At 32.0% G+C, this 27,628-nt stretch overlaps 1 protein-coding gene across 39 annotated transcripts in view; it reads right to left on the reverse strand.

Annotated features, from left to right (window-relative positions):
- Positions 1-27,628, reverse strand: part of RIMS2 (regulating synaptic membrane exocytosis 2) — a 608,892-nt gene that overhangs the window by 255,901 nt on the left and 325,363 nt on the right. For 26 of the 39 annotated variants that reach the window (XM_059874470.1, XM_059874473.1, XM_059874468.1 and 23 more), the window contains 3 exons: positions 18,176-18,306; positions 14,184-14,355; positions 11,561-11,714 (listed from right to left, as the gene is read on the reverse strand). In XM_059874470.1, the coding sequence (XP_059730453.1) occupies positions 11,561-11,714; positions 14,184-14,355; positions 18,176-18,306 (457 nt within the window). Of the gene's footprint in view, positions 1-11,560; positions 11,715-14,183; positions 14,356-18,175; positions 18,307-21,971; positions 22,020-27,628 lie in introns of all 39 variants that reach the window. The other 13 variants (XM_059874475.1, XM_059874480.1, XM_025001657.2 and 10 more) reach the window with 1 other exon arrangement.

Raw genomic sequence — 27,628 nt, forward strand, 5'->3', positions numbered from 1 at the left:
ATCTTTATGGTTTTCTGTGTATAGTATCACGTCATCTGCAAACAGTGAGAGCTTTACTTCTTCTTTCCTGATCTGGATTCCTTTTATTTCTTTTACTTCTCTGATTCCTGTAACTAGGACTTTCAGAACTACATTAAATAACAGTGGTTAAAGTAGACACCCTTGTCTTGTTCCTAATCTTTGGGGGAATGCTTTCAGTTTTTCACCATTGAGAATAAAGTTTGCTGTAGACTTATCACATAGGGCCTTTACTATGTTGAGGTAGGTTCTTTCTATGCCCATTTTTTGAAGAGTTTTAATCAAAAATGGGTGCTGAATTTTGTCAAAGGCTTTTTCTGCATCTATTGAGATCATCATATGGTTTTTATCTTTCAATTTGTTAATATGGTATATCACATTGATTTGTATATATTGAAGAATCCTTGCACCCTGGAATAAACCCAACTGGGTCATGGTGTATGAACTTTTTGACGTGCTGCTGAATTCTGTTTGCTAAAATTTTGTTGAGGATTTTTGCATCTACGTTCATCAGTGATATTGGCCTGTAGTTTTCTTGTTTTGTGTTGTCTTTGGTTTTGGTATCAGGGTGATAGTGGCCTCATAGAAAGAGTTTGGAAGTATTCAATGTAAGTTTTCACTGTTAGTATTTAGAATGAAGCATTTTACAAGTTTAAGACAAATAATCAAAGGATTATACTATTTCTTAAAACTGTATAAAGGGCATTACTATAGTCAATACAGAACAAAAGACACTAAAGTTTTCAAACTCCAGCTCTTTCTTCACAAATATTGTAAAATACCTAATATTTTAAATGATTTCAGAGAGTGAATATGAGTGTTTTCTGTCAAGGATATAGTTCCTCTTTTTAAAATTAAAATTTATGTTCATTATTTTAAGAATCACAATTTATAAAAAAGTTTTCAAATAAGGAAAACAGATTAGATGTAAAAATATTGCAAGATACTAATTAAAGCTTACATTTTTATTGCAGATATTTTCATAATAAATAGACAAATAGAGAAAAGCCATTTCCCCCTAATTTTTTCACTGTAATTTACTGCTTTCTCTAATATTTACTACATTTAACTTCCTCCAATTCCAAAATACACATCTACATTTATAAGCAAGATAGACATTTGTTTGTACAATACAATGAAGAGAATCCCCTCCCCTCAAAGCACATTTTCCCCTTGTTGTAGCACATCAGGAGAAGTAATAAATCATGTTAAGATGCTATTCCTTTCATTCTTCTACCCTCAGGTTCTATTTAAAAATTAAAATCTCCTAATCCTTAGCCTGGTACACAATGCTTTCTGCAGTAAGTCTCATCATAATAAATTCCCTTATGTCTCTACTTTCCCAAACGTACAGTTCACTTCCCTTACCTCCATTTATTAAAATTCGACTTAGTCTTTCATATATAGCTAAAATGCTCATCACAACTTGCACTATTCTCATATTCCTAAATTACTACACCACTCCACAAAAGCTTACAGTTTTAATTTTATAACCCTCCTTCTTATATATGATTTTAAAAATTATACAAAGTTAGAAATTAATTATTGCAAGACCACATACAGGGATAGAAATTATGTTTTATTATAGACTTTTGTGTTTCTTTGAATTAGGGACATATATCTTTCAGGATGGAAAGCTATGAGAGATGAAGATACTACAGGCTTACTAATGAGATTATGCTAAAAGACAGAAACAAAGAGGAGTGTAGATGGCTAAAAAGAAGGCAAATGCCGCTAAAGGACATGATTTGGCAGAATCTGTAAGGAGACAATGGTTAAAGAGCCTTGTAAATAATAGGAACCCAGGCTCTAAGACTTCTCCAGAGTCCAGTGATATTTTAGGATTCCAGGATAGTAGCTACATGAAGTACCTCAGAAGTTGGATGCTAAGCACCATAGCAACCAGCATTAGTAACAATTTCTATGTGCAGACCTGGTTTCAGAAACCAGTGCACACTGGGACATACCAGTGAACTCAAAGGAATAAAAAGTAGTAGGTTTTTCCTGAATGTTGTCCTTTTTTAGGGTTTTCTAGAACCTCGGTTGAGAGTTGAGAGTAGGTAAGAAGAAGGAATGACTGCTATTTGACTACAAAAATGGGAACCTAAGAGTCAGATTAAATAAATTTTTTTAAAAAGTGTATTTCACAGACAAGTTTGTAAATAACGGTTTTGCTTGCTACTTAGGTATTATGTATCTTTGGATCAATCACAATGTCAAGCACCATAAGCATAACAGGTGACTATTTGTTGATGTCATTAAAATAATGTGGATCTTGAAAGAAAGTAAGAAGGGAGAAAAAAGACAAATCAAAATTAAATGATGTATAAAATATTAAGCAAAATTTATAAGAAATTACATGTTAATTTATAAACTATCCCAATAAAAGATAAACTTTTCCAGATGGATTTTAGAAAATAAAGTTTACATTGTTTTCAATAGACAAATCTTAAATACAAGTATACAGAGAGCTGAAAATAAAAGGATTGAGAAAGTTATACCATACCAAAAAAAAAAAAAGCAGCTGCAGCAAGAGTAACATCAAAGCATATCTTAAGGAAAAAGTATTCCTAAGAGAGGCATTATGTAATGGTACAATTATCAATCTATTAGGAAAAAAATATAACAATTCTAGTTTTGTAGGCACCTAATAACATATCCTGAAAATATATATAACAAATAGTGACAAATCACGGGTGGGGATTTTAATATACCTCTCTTAATCACTGATGAAGTAATCAGATGAAAAATCAAGGGAAAAAACCCAGAATATTTGAAAAATGAAGTTAATAAACCCAATAAACAACATATGTTGAACACATACCAAACTATGACAAGATAAACATTCTTTTAAAGAACAATTACCAAAATTGATTACATACTACACCATAAAGCAAACAGTTAATGTTAAAGACTGAAATTATTCAAAGTGAATACTCCTACAAGACGGTTATTATGCTCAATTTCAATGTTTTACAAAATCCTAGAAAATCCCTAAAGTTTGAAAATTTAACAATATATTCCTAAAAAATCCACAGGTAAATGAAAGTACAATAATATATTATAACACCACATTAAAAATTATCTATGTATCCTTCTGAAGAGATGACGAGAAACAAATGAAACTTAAAGGAAAAGTTTCCTATTAAGGAGAACTTAAGTAGGAAAATGGAGAAGGCAGTGGCACCCCACTCCAGTACTCTTGCCTGGAAAATCCCATGGACAGAGGAGGCTGGTAGGCTGCGGTCCATGGGGTCGCTAAGAGTCGGATACTACTGAGCGACTTCACTTTCACTTTTCACTTTCATGCATTGGAGAAGGAAATGGCAACCCACTCCAGTGTTCTTGCCTGGAGAATCCCAGGGACGGGGGAGCCTGGTGGGCTGCCGTCTATGGGATCACACAGGGTCGGACACGACTGAAGTGACTTAGCAGCAGTAAGTAGGGAAAAAAAATAATGGAAAAGAAAAGAAATATACAGCCTAAAAAGTAAACAAACAAAAAGTTTACTGTTTGAAAGACTAGTAGATTGATAGCACATCAGCAAATCTGACCAAGAACAATAAAAGGAAAAGGAACAAATTACCAATATAAGGGAAAAGAGGACATGACTACACACTCAATAGACATTAAATAGACAATAAGATGCTATTATGAACAAATTTAGTGCAAATTTTTTTTCAAAATTGGAGAAATATTCAAATTCCAAGAAGAATCCAACCTAACAAACCTGACACAAGAAAACATAAAATTTTGAATAGTTTTAAATGTAGTACAGAAACTGAAAATGTAATTCAGCACCTACAAAGAAATTGCCAACCCTGGTAACATAAATGGTGAATACTTCTAAACATGTACAGGAAAAAAATACCAATAATATACACATTCTTTCAAGCAACAGAAAATGAGGAAGAATTTATGAAGCCAGAGAAGGGCTGAAATAAAAGCTCAACAAGGATATTACAAAAAAGGAAAATAAAAGACATCAAATAAAGAAAGAAGTAAAATTTCCTAATATTTTGTATGAACCCAGCAGCAGAATATGGATAACAAAAGCAAATAAGTTGTTACAAAAAGAAAGAAAACTCTTCTCCCTTCTCTCTCTCTCAGGAATACAGATGCAAAAATTCTACACATATTAACAAACTGAATCCAGAGACAGATAAAATGATAATGCATCATGAGATACTTGGGTTTATTAAAGGAATGCAAGATAACTTTAACATTTAAAATCAATACAATTTACCAATTAGAACAAGACTATATATCATATATTTATATCCACATACACAGAAAAAAACTGATATAATTCAAATCCATTCATGATTAAAACTTTTCATTCAACCAGGAATTAAATAGAACTTTCGGAATCTCCAAAAGTAGCATAAAAATCTTATGAAAATATCAAGAAATATAAATGTAATATAAATATAAATAATCCAAAAGAAAAATGAGCAAGAAATCTGACTATATTCTCCATAAAAGAAGATATCTAAATAGTCAATTAACCTAAGAAAAGGCTATTAGAGAAATGTAAATTAAAGCCACAGTGAGGTAATACTACACACCCACCTGAATGAGTGAATGAAAAGAACTAAAAATACCAAATATAAAGTAAGCATATAGGAAAACTCAAACCCTCATTCACTGCTGTAAGAAGTATACATTTGGATAGTTTGGGGAAACTGTAACACAATGTCTATAGCAGTTGAATATATGTACAGCCTCTTACCTACCTACTCTATTATTAGGTATATCCAGAGCAAAAATGAACACATGTGATTACCAAAAGGCATGTTCAATAAGCACTCTCGGGAACAGTCAAAATCTGAAAGCAAACTGTCAATCAATTGTAGGCTTTTTTAATTAAATAAACAATTTAATTCCCCAAACTAGTGATTTTAACTAAATACCTTCACATTATAACCTTCTTAGAAGGCTGCTAATAAACAATAGAGTATCAAAATTTGTAAATAGTTTAAATCACACTTTAAAGCCAAGATAAGCAATTCCTTTGTATAGTTATTACCTCTGACCAAAGCATAAAACTCACTTAGACAAATAGCTTTCATAACCAACCTAAAAATAAGATATATTGGTGTATATTTATAGAAATAAATTGCATATGGCAATGAAAATGATAAACAACTTCAATTATATGCAACAATATTTATGAGTCATACAACATAGTGGTAAGGGAAAAAGTCACATATTATATATGTGATACAATATATAAATACATTGTGTAATCTCGTTTCTACAAAATTCATATATGTGTGAGTATTCCATTTATATGAAATTAAAAATAAGTGAAAGTATTCGGTCATATGTTATCTTGACAGTGGGAATAATTACTGGAAGAGAGCAGAAGAGAGGCTGGAAAGATGCAGATGATATTTTATTTCTTGATGTGGATGTTAGGTACATGCTGTGGTTTCTTACTCAAAATTGATCCATGAGTACATTTAAAATTTACACATGTTTCTATATGAATTCTATACATCAGTAAAAAGTCTATATAAAGATGTAGAGTTCTAGATTTATGGACACAGCGGAGGAAGGGGAAGGTAGGACGAATTGAGAGAGTAGCACTGAAATATATATATTACCATGTGTAAAACAGATAGCTAACAGGAAGTTGCTATACAATGCAGGGAGTTTAGCCGGGAGCTCTGTAACAACCTAGAGGGGTGGGATGGGGTAGGAGATGGGAGGGAGGTTCAGGAAGGAGGGGACATATGTATACCTGTCGCTGATTCATGTTTATGTATGGCAGAAACCGACACAACATTTTAAAGCAATTATCCTCGAATTAAAAATAATAATGTAGAGTTTTGCTTCTTAGAATAATTGGGTAGCTTATATCAAACTAACTCTCCTGTCAGTAATAATTCTAAATTCTGGAAAAATATTTTAATACAAAACTATTCAAAGACACCAGAGAACAAACTCAGGCAGAAATTCGCAATATGAGCCTTGAAATAAAAGAAAGAAAGTGAAAGTCACTCAGCCATGTCCAACTCTTTGTGACCCCATGGAGTATAGTTCATGGAATTCTCCAGGCCAGAATACTTGAGTGGGTAGCCTATCCCTTCTCCAGGGGATCTTCCCAACCCAGGGATCGAACTGGGGTCTTCTGCGTTGCAGGAGGATTCTTACCAGCTGAGCTACAGGGAAGCCCAAGAAAAGGATCTATTTAACCAGTTTTCTCTTAATGGCCTTCCCCATAAGGTTCACTGCAGAGAAATTACAGATCAGCAAAATACCTCAGTCTTACAAGGCTGAGAAGCCAGAGATCAGAATTCAGAATTGTGAGAGCAGCTGTGATTGCACAGAAATCCTGGAATGGAGGGAACCAGGGAAGGAGGAGACGAAAAACTTACACTTAATGGTCCCCAAAATTCTTGCCTAAAATTATAAACTGCAGAGAGAAAAACAAGAAGAAACCTAGCAGAAAGCCACAGTCGAAAGGCTAAACGGTCTGCAAGATTTCAGCAATGCCCTGATGTATAGGAAACGGAGTTTGGAGTTTAAATCTTATTAGTTATAGGTTTTGGCCAAATTTTGAACTCTGTCTAGAGTTCAGAACTTAGACATAAGAACCACAAATTAGACTAAGGATTATAACTTAGAACTATGCAAAGGATCAAAATAGAACAAAAATAAAAATGAAACACATCTTCCATTGATATTAAGTGATACTTTAGTAATTTCACTGTCTGCTAAAATAAAACACAATATTCTTCAAAATTCAGTCTCTAAAGTATATTAAACACAATGTCCAGTAATCTACTACTACAAAACATTAGTAGATATATAGAACATACAGAATGTGATCCCTAGGCAAAGAAAGAAAGAAAAATATTAATAAGCCCACATAAGACTAAGATGTTGGAATTAGTATACTTTAAAATAAATACTATATAGAGCTGGATGGCTGGATGGCATCACTGACTCAATGGACATGAGTTTGGGTAAACTCTGGGAGTTGGTGATGGACAGGGAGGCCTGGCGTGCTGTGATTCATGGGGTCGCAAAGAGTCAGACACGACTAAGCGACTGAACTGATAGATAGCTTAAAGAATTTATAGTATTATACATATAGATATAAATTATATATTATATGACATATGTATTTATATCCACATATGCGTATATATAATATAATCCTATAAATTCTTTAATATATCGACATACACCTACACATGGGCTTCACAGGTGGCTCAGTGGTAAAGAATCTGCCTGCCAATGCAGAAGATGCAGGTTCCATCCCTGGGTAGGGAAGATCCCCTGGAGAAGGAAAGGGCAACGTGCTCCAGTATCTTTGCCTGGGAAATCCCATGGACAGAGGAGCCTGGTGGGCTACAGTCCAAGGGGCTGCAAAGACTCTGACATGACTTAGAGACTAAGCAAGCACACATCTGCCCACACACATTTGTTTGTACATACATACACACATATAATAAAACAAAGGGAACAGGAAAGATACAGTAACTTCTAAGAAAACCAAATATAAAACTTAAAATGAAAAATGTAATGTATTTAATAAGATAATTCACAGAATTTTTTTTTCTGGAAAATTGAACACTGTAGAACGAAATATCAGTTAACTTGAAGATAGGTAAATAAAAATAATCAAAACTGAGGAAGAGAGGAAAAAATTATAAAACAACAACATAGACTCAGTAACCTATGAAAAACCGTCAGAAGATTTTATATATGTAATCCCCATCCAGAAAGGAGAGCAGGGAGGCAACTGGGTACAGAACTGAAAGAAATATTGACCCCACTGCCCCCAAATAGTTGGAATCCTGAAAGACTTTAATTATAAGGTCATGTCTCTTTTCTCTTATACCTTTCAACAGTATCGTTTTAGTTCTAGCTCTATGATTTGTTTGCATTCACTTTTCCATGAAGACTTGTGGTCATGAAGGTGAATAAAACTATAGTAGATATAATGCTTTCTTCTTTAAAGAGTAAAAGAGGTTTAACATTTGAGACATCAAAGAGAAGAATCTGGTTATTATGAGAGAAAAATAAGAATGAAGTACCAAATTAAAGAAAACTCTGATTGGATCTTTATGGTTCAAATTGTGATGAGAATAAGATGTTAATAATGTTAATAATGTTATTTGTTAAAAGATATTATTTCTCAAGAAATAAATAAGTAAAGGAAGATTTTTACCTTAAGATACTATAAAACTTTAAATAAATAAAAGTAAAGAATATAACAATAAAATGTAAATATCAAAATATATTTTCCAATCTCTTTATGTTTCAAGAAAGTTATGAATAGTTTCTCATCAATGAATCAAAAATAAAATGATGTGAATATGTGAGCTATTTTGCCAACCTCATTTCTCTATTGATGCATTTTAATTATTTGAGCTTGTAGCTTCAGTCTTGCTGACATATTTTTAAAGATGCTTAGTTAATCACTCTTTGAAATATCTACTGCTCTCTTCCCCATTCTTTGGTGTTATCAAAACAACAATGTCTGTGAAGGGAGTGGGCAACAGTAGCCTGAAGAAAAAGTGTTGTAAGAAATGTTAATTCCTCATCATTAAAGTTTTGACTCCTGACAGCCTAATTTCATTAGACTTTTGAACAACAAGCATGTAACCATTGCTATAAATTTTCTAAAACACAACATTCTTATTTTGCAACATGCAGGGATACCGGTATAAAAGGTCATCTATTTCAAATACTTTCACCAATCATTTGTGAAATCACTTAAAGCTTACAATCAAAGTTGTCTGGACAGCATCTCAAAAACATTTTTTCAGACTATTTAAACTAACTACAAATGCACGACACAATTATTTTTAGAAGAGCTTTCAGATTTTTAAAAATATATTATTAAATGATAAATTACTAATATCTTCTTAATGAGATACTGCTTTGAATAATCTGAATCTACAAATTTAAAATAGAAAATCATCAGAGGAAAGAACAGAATCCCAACATTATCATTTATTCACTTTAAAGAACAACAAATGTCCAGGTACATTTAATAAATTAATAGCTTCAGAATCCTATTCATAAGCTTCAGAGATTGAATTACCAAAACTTTTATTATGTGGATGTAGGGAATAAATAAGGTGTTATTATACATTTTTGATGGCTAGTTATTCATACATATGTGCATGCGTGCTCAGTCACTTTAGTTGTGTCAGATTCCATGTGACCCTATGGACTATAGCCTGCCAGGCTCCTCTGTCCATATGATTCTCCAGGCAAGAACACTGGAGCAAGTTGCCATGCCCTCCTCCAGAGCATCTTCCCAACCCAAGAATCGAACCCATCTCTCCTGTGTCTCCTGCATTACAGGCAGATTCTTTATCCACTGAGCCACCTGGGAAGCCCATTCATACATGTATGTTCCCTCAAATAAGTTAATCATATGATCCTTGACAATTTAAACATACTTGTAAATAATTTCCATATAAACCTTTCCATGGAGAAAAAAACCTAAAGGAGGTTCTATTCATCAATAAAATCTTAAAATAATTAATATACTTACTTACTAACACCCTAACTTGAACCTGTCATTGATGAGCAACATATACTTAGCCAATGGTAATATCTTTAACTTTCTGACTACCCCTGAGTATTATCTCCTAATCTTCCTTTAACACACCATTTTTACCAATCTTTATGCCTACACATTGCTAATAAATTATAATAAAATTTTAATGTAAAACACCAAATTCAGTCATATATTCAAATATTGAAAATTAATTTTATTAGAAGTTAATTGATAGTGGCGAGACTCATACAGTACAACATGGAGTTATTATTTCACCCAGGGGTTAATTTAATATTATTAATGATTACTTAACAGAAGAGCCATTGTAAGGATGGAAAATATTAATATCTGCAAAATTGATTAAATTAATTTCAAGAATATCCATGATTTATACAGATAACTAGAAAGTCCTCTATTATCATACCTCACATACACTATTCTTAGCTAGGGAGGGAAAAAATGAAAATTATTCATAGATTTAAGAGTTTCAGATACTAAGAGTCATCAAACCTACTCTTTATTACAATAACAACTAGAGTAAATAGAGAAGGGGCCAGTGCTGCAAGAAAGGGCAATAGAAGCTAGCATTAATAGCCTATAAACCTAATCTACAGGAATTAGTACAAAATGAATTATACTAGCAACCTTCATGCAGTAACTCATCAACATACATTGTGATTTAGAGACAATGTACTGAGTAGATTATAGGGTTAGAAAGAGCAGACACTCTAAATTTAGTCAACATAAATTTCATGATAATGTAGTTACAACAAACAATGTTGTGATGACAACTGCAAATAAAGATGTGTCGGTGTTCACTCTGGGGGGAATTGAAAAAAGTGAGTGCTGTAAAATTAGTGTTAAATTAATCCCCTCCAAGGGTAAGAGGTTGTATCTAATGGAAATAAAATTCCAGTAATTAGATTATTTTAAAAAGAAGTTAATACACATCTCTATGCTTTCCTATGACTAATTATTCCATAAAGTCAATGCTTTGCTCTAATTCTCTATTCAACAAACAACCTTCTGATATGTAATTTAGCCCTCTATTCATCAAAAAGGCTGTGATTCATTTATACAAGTTATTTGTTATATGGTCAAGTATCTTTACCATGATTGATGTCATGATGACATAGCATTTATGCTTATAAATTTGTACTTCTGAAATTTAGTTAATCTCAATCAGTTCTCCATTACTTGACAAAAAAGTTGCTAAACGTGAAACTCGATGGCTCCATGAATACTATCCAAAGCCAAAAGCATCCACTTCACCTATCACAAAGATTCATCAGAAAAAAGCAAATAAACCTGAGCTGCAAGATCAACAAACCAACAATGCCATTTTCCATCTTCAATGTGGAAAATATTTCTAAGTTTCCTTTAAGATTCTCTGAATAATCTATTTTATAGTTTGGACTATGCAAAATTCAGGATAAAATGCAAACGCTGATAACAACAACAATAATATCAGTTTATACTCCTGACATTAACTCTTAGAACTGTCCTGTGACGTATTATTTCCATTTTCTAAGTGAAGAAAGTGAAACAGAGAGAGATGACCTACCTCAAGTCATACAATAGTTAAACGAGAGAATTAAAACTTAAAGTTTATCTGAGTAATGTTCATAGACGTGGTTTCAACCACTATGCTATACTTTTATCCTACATATTCCTAAAAAATTTGGCTTAATGAAGGTAGAAATCATAATTTCAGATATCTACAGCTACATGACCAAATTCTACTACATTAACTATTTCATTTCAATATTTTAGATTCTAAGAGGCAAAGTTAAAACACTGTGAAGTTTTAACCCAGTGAAGCAGTGTGTCATACTGCGATACGTGAATACGACATGCATTCAGTTAAGTGTATCAGTTTAAAAGCTTTAAGAACAGCCGTGAAAACACTAATAGATACCTGCTAATACCCATAATGGTATCCTTAAATTCTCTGTCATATATATCATTCAAGATGTTTCAATAAATTTATGAAAAATTTTACTGAAAACTTACTTTGCAACCTCCGTGTTGGGCTCTCTCCATGGAGTTGTCGTCGTGGCATATATGGTGAAGGATGGGGAAGTGGCAATGAAGAAACATCGTGAGTCTGAAGTTTGTACCAATGTGGCTCATCATCTAATAATGCTGTTTCTAATTCAATTAAAATCTACAAAGCCAAGAGACAAAGAATTGTCATATGACAATAATATAGAATTTCTCTTAAATGATTTCATTATAATAGTAATATTGTTAGGTCAAAAGCAAGGTTATGCAATAGAATTGCCCATATGCTTGACACTAGTTAAATATATAAATATTTATAACTTATTGATGTAATAGCTTTATATACCTAAGACATTTATTTTGTAGATTTTCGAACTACTGGAAGCTGTAGGCAGACTCACTACTGCTGCTGCTAAGTCACATCAGTCGTGTCCGACTCTGTGCGACCTTATAGACGGCAGCCCACCAGGCACCCCCGTCCCTGGGATTCTCCAGGCAAGAACACTGGAGTGGGTTGCCAGTGCCTTCTCCAAGACCCTCTACTAGAGGCTGTTAAATATGACATTGATGAGATGTTTGGATGGCATCACCGACTCAATGGACATGAGTTTGGGTAAACTCCAGGGGTTGGTGATGGACAGGGAGGCCTGACATGCTGCAGTCCATGGGGTTGCAAAGAGTAGGTTGACTAAGCGACTGAACTGAACTGAAAGAGAACTTATTACTAAATGTCGGTAATTATAACTAATATATGTATACTGTTTTACAGTTTAAAAAGCATTTCACTTACATTCATTAGCTTAACCTTTACAAATTCTGAAATGGGGATATAAAAACAAATTAGAAATGCTTACTGTGTGTTAAGAACCATGTCATACATTATCTTAATTCTTGGGTAAAATCTACCAGGTTTGTCTTATTAGTCAACTTTTTACAGATAAGCATACGAAGGTTGAAAAAGATTAAAAAACTTGTTTAAGTCTGCATTGCTGGTAAGTGAAAGATATGCAATATAAATCAAAGACTGTCTTACTTAGAACTTTGTTTAATGTATCATGATACTAAGGATTCAAACAGGAAAGAAAAAAAGAATGGATTTTTAAGTGGCTCAGCAGTAAAGAATCTGCCTGCAATGCAGGAGATGCATGAGACATGGGTTCAATCCCTTGGTTGGGAAGATTCCCTTGGAATAGGAAATGGAATCTGCTCCAGAATTCTTGCCTGGAAAATTCCATGGACAGAGGAGCCTGGCAGGCTACCAGTCTATGGAGTTGCAAAGAGTCGGACACAACTAAGCACCCAACCACATCACATCATCACATATTATAACATGAATATGTAATACATTTGAAAAGGAAATCAGTCCATAGAAATAAATGATTCTTTTTATTATCTTTCAAAGTCATGCAAATACAACAAGGTCTGTGTCTAAGGATATGAGAACTGTTAAATAATAATAAATCGCTATATAGCTATGGGAGGTAAAAACGTTAAACAACTAAGGTATTCTTCATTCTTCCTAAACTGTCCCTAGTCATTTTCAAAATTATAGGCATGTGTTTTAAATGGTTACACACACACACACACACACATTTAATCCTCACTCTAGCCCTTCTCACTCTACTGAAGAGGAAACTAAAGCGCAAATATATTAAATAACTCGCTCAAGTACCAAAGTCAGGAAGTAGCAGTGTCAGGAATGCACAACCAGGGAGCAGAAGCTAGTCTCTGATTCTAGCAATTATGTTCCCCTTCTTTCCAACTCTTTGATTCCTTAGCTAACAACATTCAGTTGAATATTTCTATGGATTGTTGTTTTACCCATGATATTACCATTTAATTCACTCAGGAAAATCAACCATGCTGAAAAAAGCTGAAAGCAGTTATCTTGGTATGTTAATGGTGGGAGAATTGCCTCTCATCTGTTCCCTTCAATTCATCCTTTACCTTTCAGATAGAAATATTTTCTCAAGTATAAAGGAAATCAGGTCATGCTCTTTCCAACCTGTCATTTGTTCCCATTATCTACAGGATAAAATCCAGCCTCTTAATATGATACATGAATGGATACAATCAGACGTCAGTTTAGCTTTCAAGTCTAATTTCTTACCACGTTCCTTTCAAATTTCAATGCAGTTGTCCAAGAACCCCATAACTCTAGTATCCTGTATTCCCTCTGACTTTGCTAAATTCTAGTTTCTTTGTGGAGCCTTCCCTGGACCACCTACTTCCCCTTCCCTGCACAGCAATTTTGTACTCCTACTGCACTTTCCCATAGCACATCTGTCATGCTACGTTATAATTGTTCATTCTCTTATATGTATTCTAGTGGATTATAAATTCTTTAAAGAGAGGAATATACCTTGTCTGCCTTTGAAACCTCAGTCCCTAAATTTATCCATGGATAAATGATTGAATTACTATTGGTACAACTGGTTTAGTAAACTAAAACGATATACAAATACTATAAAAGCATCAATAAGTTTTTTTCTTAAAACAGCAGCTAAATTCGTTCTGTTAAATTATGTTTACTTTCTCAGGTATTCAAAATATAATATTTTACTGATAGTCATATAAGCAAAAGTATTCCGGATAACATGAATAGTCTAAGCTTTAAAATAGTTCCAGATACCTCTCCTAAAAATTCACTTTCTTCCTCTCGAACTCGAGCTTGATCCCAAAGGGTAATCTCCAGCATCCGTTCCCGAAACTCTCTTCGGTGGACTGGAGAATAAATGAATGTTTGGTTCCATTTGGGTTCCAAAGTTTTCTTCACTGTTTTAGTTCTTCTCTTGTTTTTGTCACTAAGAAGAAAACAAGAATATATGAACTTACATAAACCTTCATTTTAACTTTTTCCCTAAAATGTATTAATTTAAAATTTCGCAGGAAAGAAGTGAAGTTTTCCCATAAATTTGTCATATATTAAAAATATTGTAATCTTCAAAATTACTATTGAAATGTATAAGGCACATCATTATGTAACTTTGATTTAATAACAGACTATTACAATAAATATGAAAATTTTCCATGATAGATAATTAAAAACAGTCTTTCACAAATTCTAAATAAAACCAGACTAAAGAATCTTTAGCTCTCATTTTTTTTTTAACACAGTGCCCTACTAGAAACCTTTAAAATGGAAATCAACCTATTGGCTACATACACTATTACTTTTAATATTTATACATATGCAAATTCTATATACAGTATTTGCAACCAATATACTATTCACTTAAACTACAGAAATTCTTTGTATAATAAATCTAATAAATTGTTATGCTCATGTCTTTATATCCATGCAGTTAAGCAATGAGCAATTGTAATTACATATTCTCAAATTATTTTCTTATATATACACACTTGCTCATTTGACATTTATAGGTCTTTATAAACATAGTAAAATTATTTCTGTGTGAGGTAGCCGCTATAGTCTGGGCTGGAAATGCAAGTTGGCCATCCTGATGGACAGAACTTCCAGTTCAGAGGCTTTCGTACTTTTTTCTGCTGCATATTTCCATCAAATTAATGTTTTTGATTATGCATTCCATTATACACACATATATTTATAAATTATATGCATGTATTACTATACTGTTATACTAATATATTGCATTCATTGGTAAATATACAAAAATAGGAATAAAAAATAGATGAAAATAAAAATACAAACATTTCTTTCTGAACTCCAATAGATTGTTTGATACATTCCCTGGGTACATCCATTCTTTTTGGAGATCACTACTCTAGCTTATTAGGGAGGATCAATGGCTGAATAGGAACAAAGAAAATCATCAAAGAAAGTAATGTTAAGCTATCAGAAGAGGCTATTTGAAGTGAGAAGTGGCAATGAACAGAAAGTAGAACTGTATTAACTTCTTCAAATTCTCTCAGCACAGCACACTTATAAGAGTTTTGGGAAACAGGAAGCAGTTTGAACTAAGAAGGGATAGACTGCCTCTAAATGAGGGAGTCTTTGTGACTCCTCCTAGCTGAAAGCAGAGCTTGCTGTTTAATACAAGGGCTTCCCATGGTGTGAGTGGTAAAGAATCCTCCTGCCAATGAAGGAGATGCAAGAGATTTGACTTAATGAATCAAAAGCATGTATTTAATGTGGCCATTTAAAAGCAATGTGTCTTTATTAATTTCTATGGTTTCCCTAGGAAAATAACTTTGGAAACCCATGTAGGAAATCTTATCTCCATTCAAATTTATGAAAAAGAAGTGGCACTGTAAATTAGAACAACTAAATAATAGAGAAATAATGACAAGGACTATGATTTATGACTGTTACTTCCTCCTTCCAAAACTTTAACAAATATTTGTAAAGCATCTACTTTATATTCTATCCATAAAAGAATGAATTATGATACCCTGTCAGAGATAAAAATTCCTTCCACCAACATCAGAAAGAAAATATTTAGATGGAACCTTGCCATCTAATCCAAGAATGGTTTATAGTGCTTCCTATGACCTGTGGCTTTTCTTCCAAAAAAACAAATAATTCGAACTAAAAGCACAGTCCTTTATTCATGTGTAAAAACTTACGTCAACAGAATAAAGAAGGTTGAGATGATAAAGTAGCTATGTGAGTTAACCAGAGAATTCTGTTTTCCACTATGGATAAAATCCTGACACAATTCTATTAATAAAGTGAGCAGCAAACTTGCCTAAATATTCTTCAAATTCCTGATATCTGACAAGAAAACTCAGCTGAGAGATAATCTGAGAAAAAATTTCAAAACTTTCTCAATTTTTTGCTGTTGAGAAAAGATAAAAATTCTATATTGGGGAATACAAAGGAGTCTTTAAAAGAACTTTCTCATCCATCTGAGCTCTGTCTGCTCAGAAAGTGGGGAGAGGCATGAAAAATAAACTAAAACTAAACAGTCAACAAAAAAACAAATAATCTGAGAGACTTTTATCATCTTCAAAAACAAGAATTTTTCTTCAGAGCTCTGAATAAACAGAAACTTGTTGAAGTGAAGTGAAAGTCGTGTCTGACTCTTGCAACCTCATGGACTATGTCCATGGAATTCTCCAGGCCAGAATACTGGAGTGGGTGGCCTTTCCTTTCTTCAGGGGATCTTCCCAACCCAGGGATTGAACCCAGGTTTCCCACATCGCAGGCAGATTCTTTACCAGCTGAGCCACAAGGGAAGGTGAAGAATATTGGATTGGGTAGCCTATCCCTTCTCCAGTGGATCTTCCCGACCCAGGAATAGAACCGGGTTCTCCTGCATTGCAGGCGGATTCTTTACCAACTGAGCTATGACTTGTTATGTGCTTGCTTAAAATTGTGCATATGTGGGAATGCACAATTTTCTGCAAGTTTTTATGATGGCAATCTAAGGATGCTTAGACTAGTAAACTCACTGCACTCTTAGAAGCAAAGTAACGTGGCCTCCCTGTGAGATGGTAGATAATATGGCTGTGACATCTGTCATCCAACTGAAGTTTTAAGTTGGATTTACCATTTTAGCTATTGCATATCCTCATCTTCCCTTGCAGTTCAAAGTGTATCCCTCCCCAAAAGACAATCTAAGTTGTTACAGAACAATCTTCTCTAAGTAAACTTTATAAGATAAAATCATACAGCAGACAGTTTCTAATAGTTTAGGAGGCTGTGGCAACCTCACATATTTTCTGAATAATTTGTTTTACTAATTTTTTTTCCAAAATATGTATCAAAGTGTAAGGCCTTTGTTAACTGCCTACTTGTTATTTTCTTTGTTGAGGCTATTCTTCAGATGATACTGTGGCATCAATACTGATGACTTTAAGTTAAACCAAATAAGAGAGTGTGCAGAAGTATACAAATACGTTTAAAATCACATCTGTACCTGGCCACTTCCATCCTGAGAAAAATGATCAGACCAGCCCTAGAAACCAGGGATGCAGAACAGCTAGGGAAGGGAAATTAGTGTACTACTTTTTTCCTTTTTCATGATGTTTATTGAATAATTTCTTTCACTTGGCATGTGCTTGAAATTAAGAATGATTAGATGATTTTTGACAAGCTATTTCTCTATCCTGATTTCTCTATTTAAATCAGGGTAGATTAATAACATGCATACTGATCAGCATGGACACAAAGTAAATGACACTTTAGGGAGCTAAATCTTGGCCCAATGGTAGAGATTCCTTGATGATATGGGTAATTAAATATAAAGCATGTTCATTAATTTTACAGAATGTAGAGAAATAATATATTAGTAAGAGAAAGTAGAAATTGTAGAGGAACGTGATGAATATCCTTTAGTACCATTTCCAGCATTTTGTCTCTGTGGTTTATGTTTAAAATGTATTTGATTTAAAGGTGCACAATTTTTAATGAATTTTATAAGTAAAAACATACTTTATTTAAGAAGCAATCCACACAATATAAAATTGATATAGAATAAAATCATCTATATTATAAACATTTGAAATGGGTTTAAAAAAAATAGCAAAGCATTTACTGTCACTGTTTTGATTCCTAGGAATCATTATGCCTATGTTAAACTTTATAAGTATCTAACTGGTATGATATTTAAAAATAAATGACACAAAATCAAAACACGCCCTGCTATTAACATTTCTCATCTGTTTTCAAGAATATTTACTTTTGTTTCATATCCTTACCTTCTGTCTGGAAGAAAGTAAATTTTAACATAAGGATTCCTTGGCCTCCCATCTTCCCTGGAAGGGAGGTCTTTTGCTCCCAAAATTGTAACTATTAATTGGTGACCAACCTTGTCAAACCACAGTTTTATCTGAAAAGCAAAAATATTTATTTATCAGCTTAACCATTTACTAATATAACAGAATGCTTACATTCCCAACCTTTGGCCCATTCTCTTATCCTGATATTAGCACAGAATATAAACTTCACTTAGTAAATTGCAGTTAACTTAAAAGGATATGCTATAATAACTTCAATGAATGGAGAGTTTAATTCAGATATTTTACTTTGACAAATCTCTTGAAATTTTTATGATCTAATTTGATAGTTTATTAACATGCACATAATAATTACATTGCTATAATAAGGACTTTATATAGGATTGTTCTCTGTCTACATTTATGCAGGAATAACTGTAGTTCATTTTGGTTCCCCTACAATACTGAATTCAGAATAAGTGCTCAAAATGAACTGAACAGATAAGTTGCTCATACGGCATTCATGGGAATATTTTCAGCAAATGTTTTATGTTATATCACAGCAAAGATCTTTCGAAGATTATAAGTAACTAGGAATTACTAGAAGACTTGTAAACAGACTGCTTAAATTTGTATTTAAAACTATAATAAATTCATCTTTTAAAGTTTTTTATACATAGTCTCTTTTTCATTTGTGAAGCAAATGTATTCATCCTTAGAATAAAAGGGTATATTTTATAATTCAAGATGAGAAAATTAGAATAATTTGCCTATGTCATAATTAAGGATTAGATCTTCACATCCAGCTGTTGAATTCATTAGACTTAACAACTGTCACCTCCCACACACATCTCACACTCCCACACCTAGTTATGATGACTATGATTCTGATTCACATTTGGTTCAGAATTTAGCACATCCCTGGCCACTATCTTCAAATTGAAATTGAACTGGAAATTTGGAGATTGGGGAAAAGTTTTGTTTACGTAATATGCATATTTTATTTTCAATGGTTTGATTTTTTTCTTTTAATTTGGATGCACAATGTTTGCAGCAGCTTGGAAGACTTAAATATATATCTCATGTCAGTCCTTTCCTCTCCGCTCCAAAGCAGACAGTCAGGGCTGGGCCAAGCTCTAGGATATATACATAAGACCATCCACATAAAAAAATATACAGATAAATATATATATGATATGTTAGCAGTTCAGTTCCAATTTTAACACGGTGTTCTTGAGTCCCTCACTTCATATCCTAAGAGGATGAGAGGCCAAGCAAGAATTTTGAGTCAGAAGACTAATGGCCCAGAAAAGTATATAAAATTATTTATACACTTTTTTTTTGGTTAAATGAAATTAGTCCTCTTATAAGAATAATTATTAGAAATGTTTAAATTTTACAAATGGTACTACTACTCTTTATATTAAGTCCTTATATTTAATGCAGGTATTATTATCTTGAGGCTCTACAACAAAAAGTTTTTTGAATTGACTTGCTAAGTACAGACCCTAGTCAGGTGGTTTTCAAACTGTGGTTCATAAAACTCCTGCCACAGTATCATCTGACTCATCTGTTTAAAAGTTACAAATTCCTGTGGCCCACCTTTCAGCTACAGAACCAGAATGGGGCCCAGAAAATTTGCATTTTAACAAATCCTCAGGTGATTCTCATTTCCATTAAAGCTTGAGAACCACTGCTTTAGACTAGGGAAGCAACAACCTGGAAAAAAGCACCTGATATTTAAGTAAAAAAAAAAAAAGAGTTCAGCACCTGAAATTAACTGGAACATTCTAAACTATACTCCAATATAAAATGTTTAGAAATTACTATTAAAAAAAGAAAAAATTCAAGTATTTCTTGCCCGACAATACTAAAACAAAGATATAGATGAGAATAGATGGAAAAAAGAGACATTCAGGCAAAAGATATGAGCGGGAAGAAAAAAGTAGGAAATACAAGTGTTTCATACATGAGATGAAACAGATGTCAGAAAGATTCGAAGTTCCTCTAAGTTTGTGACCAAATCACACTACTTTCTGTATTCTTTATTTTCTATAGCAATAAGAGCTATGGCTTTATTTTCCATGAGGTTAAAAATCCTTCTCGGAGCATCATGACATCAATATTAGACACTTCAAAAAAGAAAAAAACTTCTGAAAGGCTACAAAATTGTTTTCCAATAAACAGTGCATTTAAATAACAAAGAAAAATAATAAGTAGTGTTAGACTAAGTTCATAATTAATTATTGGAGCAAATTACTGATTTCTGTGAGTACTTTTTTAGGGATTAACACTAAACCTTTGTTGTCATCTCCACAGGCAGTATTTTTGCTCTTTTAAAATCATTACAGCTAAATCTCCTCAAGATATATATTTCAAATGCTTGCTAAATAGTATTATTTTTAGATTTTCTTATGCCATGGAAAACCAAAAATATCATTTATTAATAATATTCATTCTTCACACAAACAGATATTAGGTACTAGCTTTCATATTTTCACATTAATACTTTACAGTTTATTAAATTATACTTAACAAATATATACATATTAAAATAATATAGATATGAAACAGGCACACTTTGTACTGATTTTTTGATGAAAATTATATGTTTTAATAAGCTGTCAAACTGGGCATTTGATCAATAGTCCTAATTTTCATTTTATATTATGGGACTTGCATTGAAGTTTTTAATAGATATCCAGCTCACAGTATCAAAACAAAATTATTTTATTTGCTAGATTATTAGTCACATTCCTAAATGTGCTTTTTAAATGAATGGTTGGAATATATCTGTTGATTTCTCAAAATAAAACAAATATATTTCCACAGTTCTAAATATGATATATTTATTTTACGTCATTTTCATTAATAAAAATACTGATATCATTTTACTTGCTTTAATACAATTTTCATGTGCCACTTTTAAGTTTCCCAAGCAGACTCTGAGCAGTCTAAGTAAATATTTTACACTAGATAGTGTTAACTAGAACAACTTCAATTTTTTTTAATTTAAATTAAATTAGCATTATTGAAAACTGATAACAATAACAACAACAACAAAAAAAAACCCATGCAGCAAAGCAAGGAAAGCATAATACTACTTTTTTAAAAAACACTATATTAACATTACCTTTCCATATAGGGATTTCCTAATGAAAAGTGGCAAAGAACTTGTACCCAAGTATTGCAGTAAAAGCAAATAGAATTATAATTACATAATGTAAACAAAATAAACCCAACACATTTTACTTGGATTGTGATTTTGTTCTATCAAAGTCCTATAGTTTTCGAAAGTTGAACTTTATATATAATATGCAGAAAATTCATATTTTAGATAAGGTACAAATTTATTTGCCAGTCTCCTCAAGGAGTAATTGCTTGGAAAATGCAAGAGAATGTAGATGTTAAGTGATATAATGAATGATTTAAAGAGACAGTAACCTTAGTGTAATAAAAATGTCAACAGTATAAAATCAGCTATTTGTGTCAATATTACAGATATAAGTGGAATCTACATTAAATGCCAACCTGAAACTTCTGAGTTTTAGTATTCAGTCCATATAAAATCACTAACAAAGATTGTCTCTTTAAATTTTTATTGTATTTTAATCCCCATGCAGAATTTTACAAGCTGGCTCATAAAATGATTTGGAAGTCAATAATATGGTTTGGAGCAACATACCAAATAAAGTTTTCCTACTATGCATTTTCCAAAAACATACAAATAAGGGTTAAAACACAATTTTAGATTCTATCAGGCAGACAAGGCCTTTACCTGAACCCTAGGAACAAAAGGCGTTGTTCTTCTACTAAGGCTTTGGCTCTGGTAAGCAAAATTAAAGAAAAAAGCAATAAAACAAAACCAAAAAGGACAACACGCTGGAACTAAAAGACCAAAAGTAAAAAACACATACAACTATCCCTTAAATCCATTTTTCCATGACAATATATATCTAAATTAAGTACTTCAACATAATGAATAATTTTCCCAAAATTATAAAACAGATTAAGAACCATATAAAATCTGAGAAGTTTTAAACCAAATTTTTTAATGTATCAACATAACAGGAATTAAGACTGAATGTAAAACAATATAATCGGGCTCATATATTCTGAAAGAATGAATGTAAACATAAAATACGAGAGTCAAGATATTTCAGATATCATCCTTAAACATGCTACATAGAAAAAAACATGGTCCAGGAAGAAGTTAGATAAAAATACATTAAAGAATTATTAGTGAAAAGTCATCTATAGAAGTAATTATATAACTTTCCAAAGGAATATGGCTGAAAAAAAGTCTAAAAAATATTAGCCAAGTCAGCTTTATCATTTCTTAAAAGAATAAACACAGAAAGATAAAAGTGTGCTGGAACACACTGGATTAATCCGTTGCTTCATACTTTAAGAATCTATACGAGGAACTACTATTTAACCATCATTTTCAGACATTTACTATGTGCCACCTGAGATAACACTATTTAGAGCTAATCACACTTATTAATGACAATAATAGTTTTCTTTTTATTTATACAATTCTTTATATATTTTCAAGTTTCAATAACAGTTTATTGCAAGTTTATTGCTTAAAACAATGCTAGAAGTAGTTGATGTTATCTCCAGTATGTAGAGGAGGAAACAGAGACATTAAAAAAAAAGCCTAGATGGACTTGTCCAATCTCAAAAAGTAAGACAGTTTTAAAGGTAAATAATAAAGCTCAATTCTGGTTAAAACACTCTTCCAAATTCGTAGAATAAAATCAAATTTCTTTTCTCTTCTAACTTTTTTTTTTTTTTTTTTTCATTTTGAAACAGCTTCCCAAAGATACCACAGCCACTGGGACATTGTGCCTCTATTAAGATGTGCCAACAGTTACAAGAGGAACAAAATCGGATTCAAGTTTCTGGGTTTGGAAATGGGTATCAGGGCATTTACTTTTTGTTCTTTCACCAAGATTCCATCCCATCTCTCACATTTTTCATGCATGTCTCTCGTTTAATTAACAGTTGTGAACAGTTAAATGTTTCAGACGTTTCCACTGCTATACGGAAACAGATAATAAGTACTAGGAAGACTGCTGTCCAGTGTAGCCATCATCAGACAAAAACCTGATGATAGTTTAAGACATAATCTAAAACCCAAAGGAAAGTGAATCTTTAAAGCAGACTTTCATTCAGCCATATGAGTCATCTTTATCTCCGAAAACCAAGACAGTCTCAAATCTCAGTTGTCTTCTCTTTCATGAGGGACGTTTAGATATGGAGTATGTTCCTGGTATCTGTCTGCATAACCCTAAATGGATAATTCTCCAGCCAAAGGGTAAGGGATGTGTGAAATTCACAGAGATTAGCTAGGCATGCTGAAGAAAAGGGCTAACAATACACTCAATTTAGAAATATATCTTACTTTTCTTGCCTTCCCAACTGTCCTACCTGTTGTTGACCAAAAATATCAAGGTAATGAAAGATTTTTGCAAGTAAATATTACTTCAAAACTAAAACATTTACTTTCAAAGAAATAGTCCTTTGAAATAAAGTAATCCTTTAAGGTCAACATTTTTCCATCTTTCAAAATGACCTCAAATGAGCAACTCATAGATTTTTTAAAGCAACTGTCTAAAATCTATGCCAGTTTAAACTTAACCTTTACCCGTAAGCTTATACATTAAACTTGGCTATGTAAATGTATTTTGTTTTGTCAGATTATTTTAAATTCAGATGAGATTAAAATAACATGCATTAACCATTTTAAAGTGTTGATGTATAGCAAAACCAATACAATATTGTAAAGTAATTAGCCTCCAATTAAAATAAATAAGTTTAAATTTAAAAAATAAATAAAGTGAACAATTCAGTGGCATTTAGAGAATCCACAATACTGTGTCACCACCACCTCCTTCAGGTTTCAAAACTTTTTCATCACATCAGAAGAGTCATGTTTCATCACATTCTGTATCTATTAAGTAATCGCTCACCATTTCCCCATTGCCCCAGTTTCTGGCAACCACTAAGCTGCTTTCTATCTCTATAGATTCTGGATATTTCATCAAAAAATGGTGAAGTATTATGCATCTCATTGCAATTTGTGATTAATACGAATTCATTTATTTTAAGCATGAAATGTCTGATAATATCTGTAACAATTCAGATTCATACAAATTAAGAATTTGACTTTGCACACTATGATTTATTTTGCATTTTTAATGTCCCTTCATACTTCATTCTGCACTACCAACTTCAGGACATTCTTCTTACATAATACTTCTAAAATAACAAGGTTGTAACAAAGAAATAGAAAAGATAAAAGCTCAAAGAAAAAATTTTCATTTATAGAAAATTTGAAAACAGCTATTGAATTTCTAAGTAGATATAAAGAATACATACCTATTCTTCAGCTAGTTAGTCCCTTCAAATGGGCATAAAATGGATATGTACAATATTTACAAGCTCATCACTAAAAATGGAGTCAGAAAAATATTAAAACAAAGTAACTTAGGGAAAAACATTGCAGCTATTAGTTAGCCACAGACTCTGAAGTAAAATAATGATTGTCAATAAGAATTAGTGTGTTCCTAGAGATAAAATTCTGAGTCACTTCTCACTTTTGAAATAGTTAAAGGCTATATCTTAATTTAACACTCTATCAAAAAACTAGTCAAAGGCTGAAATTAATTTTAAAATATTGAGACAATTACAGAAGCAATCCTTCAAATAAGGAAACTGCTAAATTACGGAAGACCAAAAATTTAAAAAAGAATCAAAATAAGGGATTGCTGACACTGAAAAGACTAACATAACAGTCCAGGTGTCATAAACCTAAGCTCATACAGATTTTCTCACCAAACACATTAATGGCACTTTCATAGTTATGCTTGAGAATAATAACAAGCTAACAGTACAATTTAAGCATGAAGAAATAAATGGAATAATAGTTTTAAATTCATCAACAATAGCCTTGTGCATGAAAGTTTAAATAATGTGTTTTATATATATATATATAAAAAATATATTTGAGAAAATACCAGTCCATGAACAGACATAAATATATTAGGAAGGAAAGCTCACATAATATACAAATTATCTTGTCAGATATTATATTAGCAGACATTAACAATGTCATAATTTTATAAGTGAGTTATGGACCCAGGTAAAATCTCATCGAAAATCAAAAATACCCAAAGGTAGAACAGAAAGATACAGGAAACATAATGTTGCCTTATGACTTCCTCGGTGTTTCCCTGAAGGATGATATAAGTGGACAAATGTTTTCCCAACCTCTGCATCATTACAGCAAACCAAAAATTGTCTCCAGTTGGCAGAAATGGGGTTAAATATAAAGGAAAATACTATATCCAAAAGGGTATCTTGCTTAGTTTTGCTGCATGAATAGAATGAAGGCAAAATTAAGTTTCATGAAGGTAAAATCCTCTGCTGTATTCTCTCAGCTACTAGTATTATAACTGACAAGGGGATAGAGCTTCACATATATTACTTGAATTGATAACTGTAGTTTAATTTGGCAAAAATATGTTGGAGGAAAGTTTTGGCAAAAGATTTCAAGAATCTTAAACTTTTTTTCTTTCACATTGTAATTTTATATCCAGACAAAAGTTATCCCGACAAAAGAATTTTGTCCTAACAAAATATGCAAGATTTATATTCAAGGATTTCCATGGCATCATTATTTAAAATACTATAAATTAGAAACAAGCAAGATATCCTATAATAGCAAATTAAGTTTAAATGGGGTATTAAATAGTAATTAAAATCATTTTAGGATGTTTTTTTTAATTAAAAGAAAATGTATATGATACATTAAGTAAAAAAAAGCAAGTTTTAAAATAGTATACACAGATTTATTATAGTTCTGTTTAAAATTTTATATGTATGTGAATGATTATGCTTTGGTGGCAAGAATATAGGTGATTTTAATTTTTTATTTATCTGTGCTTTCTTGATTTACTAAAAGAAATATATATCTTATTTATAAACATTATCTTGCTGGAACACACTTCTTCTAGGTCATAAAAAAATGATAAAATGGAACACGTGTTAAATTACAATTATATAGATTTAAACCATCACTTACAAACACAAGTACTATATACATTTGTTTATGTTTTCCCCAAATATTTAACAGTCTTACCTTTCTACCAAATTCACTTTGAACCATGAAGAAAAGTAGTTGAATTTGAAATCTGTCTAAATGCCCACACTATGAACCCTTCGTTCCTAGTTCAATTTCTAACATAAACTTGAGATTTCAAAAGAGGCAGCAACAAAGTGGTACTTACTTATTATGGGAGTCTAACTTTCACTCCCTCATTCTCCAACTGAAGCTAACTAAATACACACACACACTCACACACACACTCACACACACAGATTTAATATATACTGGCATCATCAGCCACCCAGTGCTTTACTTATACATGAAGCTATCTAAGGGAAGCCATGATTAAAAATTAAAAGCTAACATTTACTAACACTTTCTAAAATGGTGGGAAAAAATACACATACACTTGTAACCATAAATGTCAACATTTGTGCTGTCAATGTATGTAAGAGAGTAAGTAGAAAGATGCTACTTATTGTGGAAAATGGAAAAAACACCACTGTCCTCAAATGAAAAAGTTCACTCTGTTTATGAAAGAGAAAGGAAAAGAAAACAATAAGGAGAAGAAATCCATTTTAGTAAGACATTTACAATCTCCTAATAGTATATCGTATTCTGTTATTCTCATATTTGTGATCAAAGTAGTCTCAGAACAGATGTGCCTAATGACTTTTACTGTTATTTCTGCTTATATTTCCTGTATCTTCATCTAATTAATGGAAACTCTTAAGAAAAATAAAATACTTCTCCTTCCCCCAGAAAATAAAAGGACAAAATCGGTACCTAATTTAATAAAGCTAGAAATTGCTTTTAAATTAGACCAAGAATAGTTTTGTTTTAACTATAACAGTAACAATTATCCAAAATTCAATGTCTGAATTTTGAGAATTAAAGAGTTCTTAATAGTCATAAAATTTCAGGTTAGGAACTCATCAGAACTAGTATCAATATTAATCTGTTTGTTTCTAAAATATAAGTGGATAAATTTTAATATTTTTAAATGGTTTAAAACAGAATGACAACTTTAGAAATTAATAAAATGTGAGGGCCTGAATTTGCAACGCTCTTCTAATATGGGTATATGAGGGATAACTTAATTTTTAACTTTTATTATAAAATGTTCAAATTAGGGGTCACTTAATATGAAATCCACATGATATACTCAGTAATCTATTATATATTTCCCAATTTTCTTAGCTGAGTGAAAATCATGACCTTGAATTTTGGAATAATATTACTTACTGAAAAAGGTTTTAGATAGCATTACAAATTCTAATTCTCACCAAATTCCAGAAAAATGTAGCTCTAATAAAGAA

This window comes from Bos taurus, chromosome 14 (assembly GCF_002263795.3).
Source record: "Bos taurus isolate L1 Dominette 01449 registration number 42190680 breed Hereford chromosome 14, ARS-UCD2.0, whole genome shotgun sequence".
NCBI classification, from domain to species: Eukaryota; Metazoa; Chordata; class Mammalia; order Artiodactyla; family Bovidae; genus Bos; species Bos taurus.